General features: G+C 38.6%; 1 protein-coding gene across 1 annotated transcript in view; it reads left to right on the top strand.

Moving 5' to 3' along the window:
- Positions 1-274: 274 nt before the first annotated feature.
- MED14 (mediator complex subunit 14) overlaps positions 275-9449 on the top strand; it is a 52022-nt gene continuing 42847 nt past the window's right edge. Inside the window, exons 1-4 of the mRNA XM_054974245.1 lie at positions 275-607; positions 2592-2618; positions 5987-6092; positions 8536-8709. Of these exons, the coding sequence (XP_054830220.1) occupies positions 426-607; positions 2592-2618; positions 5987-6092; positions 8536-8709 (489 nt within the window). The 5' untranslated portion in view covers positions 275-425. The remainder of the gene's footprint in view (positions 608-2591; positions 2619-5986; positions 6093-8535; positions 8710-9449) is intronic.

The following is a 9449-nucleotide window of genomic DNA, read 5'->3' as shown; positions in this document are numbered from 1 at the left end:
CACACAGACAAGTTTTAAGCCCCCCGCCCTGTCAAAAATGTGACAATCTCAAACTCCTTTTACACTACATCCTCAAAACGGAGGCTCCAAAAGCATGAACAACCTTCCCAGCCCGTCACTGGATCTCTGGCTTCCCACTTACTACTCCGGCAAGTCCCCCCCGTGGCCCCTCCCCACTTGCTTGGCGTTCGAACTGCCGGAAGAGCTCTCTTCCCGGTCCAGTACTATCAGAGAATCACTTCCTGTGTGGTGCCCTCGCTTAGCAATGGCGGCAGCTGCGGTCGCGGTAGCGCTTTCTACGCTCAGGCGCGGCTCGTGAGCTCTGCTGCTGCTCCTTCCCTAGCTTTTCCTCGCTATCGTCAGCGGGCCGATAGGCTCCGTGTGGGCTTGCTGCGGCTCGGCGTCCGGTTTCCGCGTTTGCAGCGATGGCGCCTGTGCAACTGGAAAGCCACCAGCTGGTCCCGGCTGGCGGTGGGCCTGCCTCAGCTCCGGGTCCACCACCGCCGGGGACGGCGGCAACGGGGACCAGTCCCGGGTATCGACTCAGCACCCTCATCGACTTCCTGTTGCATCGCACTTACGCAGAACTCACCGTGCTCGCCGACTTGTGAGTTCCCTGGATTTCCTCCCTCATTTCTTCCCCCCTCTCCAGTCTCTCCCACCACCCTTACGATGGCTCGCACCGATTCCTATGTCATCTTGGTCTCTCTTAAAACTTCTCTCCCTCCACTCCCCTTGTCGTTCCTTGGGTCAACCCATGCAGCCCGTTAAATAGTCTGAGCGGAGAGGAAAGAGCAGGACAGTGATAGAAGAAAACTTGGCTAATTGTGTTTGAGTAGTGTCCTAAGTATCTTCACACCCTGTGATGCCAAAGGTTTAAATGTACTCCTGAAAATGTAAAGCAAGAATGGGGAAGCTAGTGTTGAAAACGTGAATTGTAGGCTTGTCAGAGATCTAGAGCAGCTGCAGATTCGGCTATCATTTAGTAAGGAGGCCAGATTTTGTACTTTGTAATGTGAAATTGCACTTGCATTGGCTATATTAGTATTGCTTTAACTGGCTAAGAAAATATTGTTTGTTGGATTAAAAATATATCAGCAAACAACTAGGAAGCAGTGACCTGGTAGGATGTTGTACTTTAGTTCCCCAAACTCTATTCACCTATTCATCAATTCATGCTGCTTTTTGGGAATAGTAGTAATGCACTTCCCTCACTTCCTGTTACGGTTGTGTTTATGAAGTAAGTTGTTTGTTGTAATAGGAGTTTGAATAATATTATGTGCAACTGCAAACTTAGTTCAGAATGCTGTAAAGAACTTGAATGCTGGACAGACCAATCACTGAAGTTGGAAGATATGTGTCGAAGTACATGGTTGTTGTGTAAGTTGCCTGGCTTCTGGAGTATTGAATGTAACCATTTGAGCAATTAATATGCAAAGAGGGTTGAATGAGGTTTTATCCGTAGATATTTTAATCCATTAAAACTGTCAATATTAAAGCATGTACCAGTTTTGCAATATTTCTCTTTCAAGAATATCATAAAGTAGACTGCTTCCTATGAAAGCTAATGTCATAATAAACCAGTTAATTTCTAAGCTTCCATGGTACATTGTTGTTTTACATGCTAATTACATCTATGCCCTAATCCCTAAACCAGTAATGAAATTTGTTGCTTTTAACTTAAACAGTATTGATTCCAATGGGGCTAAATGAACTGTTAGCTTGTTTGTGTTTGTAGCAGCATTTTATAATTTTTTTTACAACCACCCCCCTTTGAAAACAGGTGGTACATAAACTTCCTTAAAAAATACATACATCACTAACAGAAAAACAAAAAAGAATAACAGAACATGTGATTTCACTTGTGTTGAAATTATATGCTTTTCAGAATTAAAAAGAATCAGTACTGTGACTTGGAGCTTATGTCCACTATATGATAGGTAGGGCATAGTGTTGCTAATAAAGGTAAAGTTACAGCATATGGAAATGCTGAAGATTAATCACAGCTCATCCACATTTTGTAGTGGCAGATTTTTTACCATATGGATTGCACTGTTCTTGGGGAACATATAAAATGAGAAAAAGAAGGCATACATTTCTAAATACTAAGGGACAGGTGGTAGCCATCTGTCTATTATATGTCTGCAAATGCTTGTCTGCCCTTAATACTTAGGTGCTCCTTTGACAACTCCCCCTAACTATGTTCCTACTTTCCTGCCACTTAATACTTTGTATGTTCTGCCACAGGGAACATGATTGTAAATTAAGTAGTTATTTTCCACCTATGAAGTGTGGCTCAATTATCATTTAATTTTAGTATTTTAGATTTTAGTACTCTGTGAAAACCTTTGAACATTGAATACTAACTGTTAAGGTAAACAAACCCTTAAACGCAGAAGAGCAGAAACTTCTCTTTGTTACAAGGTAATAAAATAGAATGGCTTATTAAGGTATCATTGAATGTAGTTTAGTGTATTAAATATAACACACAACGGATGCATTATGTGCAACTTCTTGTAATCTATAGTTTAATATCTTCAGTATTTTTGCCACAATTTCATATTGTGTTTTCTCTTTGTTTTTAAACACAGATTACCAAGAAAGACTGATATGGAAAGGTGAGTAATGGCCAGGCTGGTCTGTTTAAGAAACAAGATAATTTACAATTAACATTAATCAGATTTAAGTAAAAGAGGCATCACTAAATAATAGTTGGACCAAATGGGCTTTTCAGTAAAATTTATTGGTGTATAAAGGACTGAAGTTATGCTTAAGCATTGCTATGTTGTAGAGTAACATAACCTCATATTTACTGAATGTGTAGCATGAAAAGTAAAGCATAATAAGTTGGGTCTTTCCTTACATAAACAGAGTAAGTTCACAAAAGGGTTTTTTGATGCTTCCCCCAGCAGCAGCCTGTACTCTTCCCCCAAGCTATTTTTAAGTGTTGGGCACAGTCTTTCTGCAGCAAGAAGGGAGAGTCTGCATAGTTCACCCCCCAACTTCTTGTGTGAGCTTATTCTGCTTGTAGCAGAATAAGCAGAGGGGGTTCTGCTGATTTCCCTGTTCTTCTTCCTTCTTCTGTGCTTATTCCATGTTGCTTCTGAGCAGAGTGAATGGGGCAGATGAGGGTGGGCAAAGAGCTGCAAGAGAAGATAGCAACAATCTGAGTTGATGGATTCTGTTTATTTTTACTCTTAGCTGCCTTGAGCTCAAGGAGAAGGTAGAATATAAATTACTCAATTAAAAAAAATAATTCCCCTCTGTGAACTCAATCTGTTTATGGAAAGATTTGATCCAACTCACAGGTTCATTTTAATTTTTTATATATATCACTTTGTATGGACATAATTAGCAATAAATTACACCTGTGCAGGAAAAACAGAGTATGTGTGAAATATGAGTACCCAAACTACTACATAGGAAAGAGAGAATATTCATCTAAAGGATTAATATCTAGGAGTACCACATAATAATTATAATCTTTCTGGCAACAAACTAGGAATCTAGTTTTCAAATCCAAAACACAGTTGTGTATTTTGATACAGGTAGAATATGGTAGGGAACAGACATACCCATCATTTTTGAAATGATGCCCTTATGCTGACTTAACACCTGTGGTTAAGAATAGAATATGAATATTTAAATTATTGCTAAGGATTGGCTACAGACTGGGATATGAAACTATGGTATGAAACCATGCACTCTTGCCTCTTTCCTTGTGACATCTTAAGTCTTATCCTAATGGAGCATATGAATATCTTGATAAACTACACCCTGATTTGATTGATTTGATATATTCAATTTATAATCCACTCTCCCCACGAACAGGCTTAGAGCGGATAACATTCATATTAAAATTTACAATAAAATTCACTTTAAAACCATAAATAAACGTACAATTTCAGAAAAATAAAACAGCTCTAGATGGTTTGACTTGCACCTCTGGAATATTAACTCGTGTTAAGGCAAAAAACATAGAGCCACCAATCGGTCAATTGCATGAATCTTGTATTTGCCAGTGGCTGCAGGAAGCCAGAGGGCATGAGTGCTGGGTGACCTTCTTGTGAGGTGTTCTCCACCTGGTGCATTTTCAGTCACTTGCAATGTCCTAAATCAGCATGGAGAAAGGTGATGGTGTAGGGCTGCTCAAATCCTACCTGCCAGAAGTTAGGCCACACAAGGAGAGCTGTCCTGCTGGCCACTCCATGGGCTGGAAGTGTCATATACTGTGGCGGCAGCAATAGCCCCTGCAAGCTTCACAGTTCTGGCTGTGGAACTAGCTGGAATTTGGGGGCCCGGTAACACCAACCATCTTCTCTGGGAAGTAGCACTGCACTCCCCTTGGGAATAGCCCATGCCAACAAAAAGGTAGGTTACCTCTCCAATAAACAATGCTTATTGATAAACTATAGTGAAGTGTTACGCTGGTGTTGGTCCATAATAATTTCTATCAATGCTTGTATAATTTAAGAATTCACTTTCAAATGATGAAATCTACAGTTTTAAAGCAAGATTCGGGTCCAGTAGCACCTTAAAAACCAGCTGTTGGCCTTTGAGGTGCTACTGGACCCAAATCTTGCTCTTCTACTACAGACCAACACAGCTACTCACTTGAAACTATCTCCAGTTTTAATTTTATTGGTTTCAAATCTTATTTCTTGCTTCAATTTGGTATACACATACCTAGGTGCATGCATGTTATTTTAGGACAGTATTTTAATAACTTAATATTTTATGCCTTTTCAAAAAATCTTTGTAGCTTATTTCTTCTTCCCATTCCTTGTAAACCACAAATATGCCTATGCCTACTGTAATACTTCACCCTTTCATTTGCCTGGCAAATCATTTCTGAACATTGTTTCAGATGCTAGTTTGATATTATTTAAAGGCTGATGTCCTCTATGACAGCTACGAGACTGTGCTGCTTTAAGTCAGACTAGACAGATTGGTATAGCTGGGATTTTCTTCTGAGATTGAATATTAATTGTTAGATCTTCACATTATATGTGGTATCCTGCAATTGCATTGCGGTTTTTCCTTTCAGCCTATGGTAAGTTCTGGACACAGCAATCTTGCTGAAACTAAGCAGGTCTGGATCTGGATGGGAGACCTCTTGAGAATCCTATAAAAGAATGATAGGATATAAATATAATAAGAAGTGTATTGCAATTAATACTTTGTCACTTATTGTAGTTCTGTTTGAATTGAATTTCCTGCTTTGTTACTGCCTAGGGGATGTTTTAATTAATTAATCAGCATATCTGAATGTAATGCTGGTGGTAATACTCAAGAAAAATTGAATATATTCCTCAGCTGTCCTGAAAAAAAAGAATAATTTATCTTTATCATTTTAAAAATCTAAAATAACATGAATATGTACTTGGCTACATGGCAATAGCTCTGATGTCAGTGAAAATAAAAATGAAATCAATTTTATAACTTTCGCACTGTACATGCAGTTGAGACTGTTAATTAATCAGGACTTCTTGCTCTTTAGCAAACTTTGTCATACATACAAGAGAAGATTGAGCTGGAGGCACTCTATATTATTTTTATGTCTGCCAGTGCGATTCTAAGAAGTCCTTGTTAAGCTCATGAACTCCAGTAGACTTAAAAGCGTATAACTTTGCTTAGGGATTTATTGTACATTTTTCATTTCTCTTATTTGTGTTCATATTCAGAGCTTGTTAGAGGGTGGTAAAGAAAATTTTAGTGTACAATTAAAAGCAACTGATAATTTGGAATTGAGTTCTCAAGTTCGTACACCAGTTAATACCAGTTAGCTCACTCAATACCAGTTAGCTCACTCAATGAGACTACACTGTAACCTTAAATATTTGTATTGAGGTATCTGTTTGTAGTGTTGGTTTGTTATTGCATTCGAAGGCTAGAGTAACTGTTTTTTGTTACTAAGCTTTTGTATATAGTTTCTGTCAAAGTAATTGACCTGTAGGTATTCTAAAAGCAATTTGTTTCCCTACAGAAAAATAGAAATAGTGCAGTTTGCAAGTCGTACACGGCAGCTTTTCGTTCGACTGTTAGCCTTGGTGAAATGGGCAAATAATGCTGGAAAGGTGGAAAAATGTGCGGTAAGCTTGAGCTTAATCAAAAAATTGCAAATTCAAGTGATGAGAGCAGATGGCTTCTGTTTTCCATTTGTTGAGATAACTGTGAGGCTTGTCTATCAACATTCTAAATGTTCAAAAGTTATGATAATTAATTTTCTAAAGAATGTTAAAAATACTCTCATTTTTCAACCATTTATTGAATACATTATGGCACAAAATTTATATCCTACAGATACTACCTGCCAGGCAATTCTTAATGCATAAATAATAGAATGATAGGTAGGGTTTAACTATGATTGTCAAGTTTAATAACTCTATTTCTAACCCCCCTTTATTGTAAACAGAAAACTGTATTGAAATGAGGAATAGACCATCTTATTAAGGACAATTATAATTCATGTTCAACGAGTGGTTAAAATTATTGTATGATTATTGTAATAGTAAGAATTCCATCTTCTTTGTCATGCATTTATATCGTCGTTTCTATGTTGTTGAATGCTCAATAAAAATTTAATTTAAAAAAATACTCTCATTTTACTTCTAGTTAGCCAAGCAAACCCTTCATAGTCACAGACAGTGGAAGCCCTGCAACTATGCTGCAGAATAGACCTTTTCCCATATCCTTTGCAGCTATTGGGAAAGCTGCTCCTCAGTGCTGAGGGACCCTCAGGAACAGCATGGGATACAGAGCAGGAGGTTGTAGTGTGAGTGGGAAATCCATAGATATCTCAGGGTTCTTAGCATCCCCCTCCCTGCATCCCCATCTTTCTGTGAGCAGGTCTGCCTTCCTTTGCACAAAGGTGCCTTTGGATCCAACCTATTGTCATGTAAAATAGAAAGGAACTATTTAATTTTAAATTAAATTTAATTCTTCCACTGTCTGTGACTTCTTCTGGGGCTGCCCTCGGCTATGCCCGTATACAGACTCCCAATATTTGTTTAAATAGCCTGCTCCTGGACTATTTTAATGATTTTTTAAAAATTATTATTGATTTTATGTTTTTGTGATTTTAATGTATTTTTAATGTTGTTAGCTGCCCTGATCCCATCTTTGGGGAGGGCGGGGTATAAATTGAATAAAATAAATAATAATGAATGAATAAAATTGAAATGTACTTTGAATTGACATACTATATCACAATGTAGGATTGTCTTAAATAGTGATGAGCCTTACATTATTACAAAATATTTTAATACGGTGAGCATAGTGGCATAGCATTACTTTTTCAGAGAATTCTGTTACTACTGTCTAAGATGCTTCCTAAAACAAATTCTGTGTAGTTCAGAGTATTAAGAAATTGCACAGTCCACATAATATATCATGTCAAACTGCATCTAATGCTGGAATTCTGTGTTTTCATCCTAGAAAGCAAAAGCGGAGAGCTCAGTGTAGATTGAGATCATGGCACTGGGGACTGGGGTGGTTAACTCTTCTCCCCAGACTGTTTCCCTGACCAGTAATGGCTTCCTTTTGGCTGATTTGAACTTGTTTGGAAGTGGGGGGGGCATAATATGGGTATCCCTCTCCCTACTGTTTCCCCAACTACAAGCAGTCCATGTGGGGCGGGGGTGTGTGGATGGATATTTACAACCCAGGAAACAGTGTGGGGAGAAGGGTTAACTCCCCCTCCAATGGCATGGTCCAGATCTTTGTTGATCCCCCAAAAGATGCTTTTTAGGATGAATTGTCAGTAGGTCCTATTGCAGAAATGCCGTGTTTAACTCTTGGTTGGACCGACTCCTTTGAAGCTAGTAGAGGTAAATCTGTTAAGTAAATAAGTGGATGTATGATGGCTTAAGATACATGACCTCCTCTGTTATTTTTAGTCTCAAGTTAATAATTTATGTTCATTGCAAAAATGTTGGCCTGATCAGACTCTGATCTTTGCCTCTCTGGTTTAATCTCTGTCCTACTCTTGGCCTATGCTACTCGTTTTCTTTCTTCCCCACCCTATGGCTGGCTCTCACTTTAGCCAGAAAGCACTTCAGGTAAGCTTTTGCCTGTGGAACTCAACTACTTTGGAAAGATCAGAGGATACTTGCTATGGGTCTTCCTACCATTCTGACTATCTGAACAGCAAGCTTGTTGTGTATGGCACTTCATAAGCAGGTTGAAATCTTTGTCTGCCCATGTGGTGAAATCATGTTTTAAAGAACCACTACAATATTTCCACCAAAAACTTGTCATTTTGAATAAGGTACAGATTTACTCTTACACACTTGGAAATGAGTTGGGATGAAGAACTAGCCTTAAGGGACAAGGGGTGCTCTGTTGTGACACCTTGTATATAGACTTCCCTACCCATCTGCCTGACATGTAGGTTGCTGAGCTTCAGGTACTGCATGAAAATGTTCTTATCCAGGTGACTAGCCAGACTCAGAATTGGTTTTGCTTTCTGCTTATTTTAGCTTGCTAATATAATTTTGTTTTGTTTAATATTTTGTTTTTGGTTTTGTTTTACAGATGATATCAAGCTTTCTAGATCAACAAGCTATTTTATTTGTTGACACTGCAGATCGTTTAGCATCACTAGCTCGAGATGCTTTAGTTCATGCTCGTCTACCCAGCTTTGCTATCCCTTATGCTATTGATGTGCTGACAACTGGGTCATATCCACGGCTGCCAACTTGCATCAGGGTACATTGCTTTGTAATACAGTTGATATAGTATACTGCCTTAAATGCTTGTCACAGTGTGCGCACATGAGAGAGTTTTTCCTCAGTTTCATTTCTGATGATATAGTGATTAAAAGAGGTTTTAATGATCAAAATTTATGCTAAATTCATGCTAGATCAGAGTGTCTTACCTTTGTGGAAAGAAGGAAATTTACATAATCATAAAGGGAGCGTGTTCACCGTTCTTGATGAATGCCAAATATTTAATCTTCCTTGTGTTTTGATATTTTGGTAGCCTGATTACTTGGCATGTTGTGCTGGCCAAAGATGTGTGTCAGGTGCTGTACCCACAGGCTGTGAAAAAAAATACTTGTGTGCAGTATTGTCTGGAAAGGCTATGTATACTCATGCCCAGAGGTATAAAGCCTTTTCCTTACAGTATTCACCACTTTATTGATATCCCCCCCATTCTTTTAGAACAAGGGGGAAAGTGATTGAGTCTATAAATCAGTGGGCCTACATTGGCAAAAAACAAATGTAAGAATAAATAAATGTTGCTTTTTTCATAAAGTGGCCAGGATCCAATGAACCATTAAACCAGTTCCAGGAATACAAGGGAGCCTGTGTTATTTCTTCATCTATTCTCCCCAGGCAATCACATGGCAAACTGCTTTGGAAGATCCCTTCCTGTTTTAAAAGTTGCTTATTGCAGGGAAGGGGGCTTAGCTGTTCAATAAAGAAAATGTAAAAAAGTTTCACAGA

Source organism: Eublepharis macularius, chromosome 3, assembly GCF_028583425.1.
Source record: "Eublepharis macularius isolate TG4126 chromosome 3, MPM_Emac_v1.0, whole genome shotgun sequence".
In the NCBI taxonomy this organism is placed as follows: Eukaryota; Metazoa; Chordata; class Lepidosauria; order Squamata; family Eublepharidae; genus Eublepharis; species Eublepharis macularius.
The sequence above is the reverse complement of the archived record's forward strand: the minus strand, read 5'-3'. Positions and strand labels throughout refer to the sequence as shown.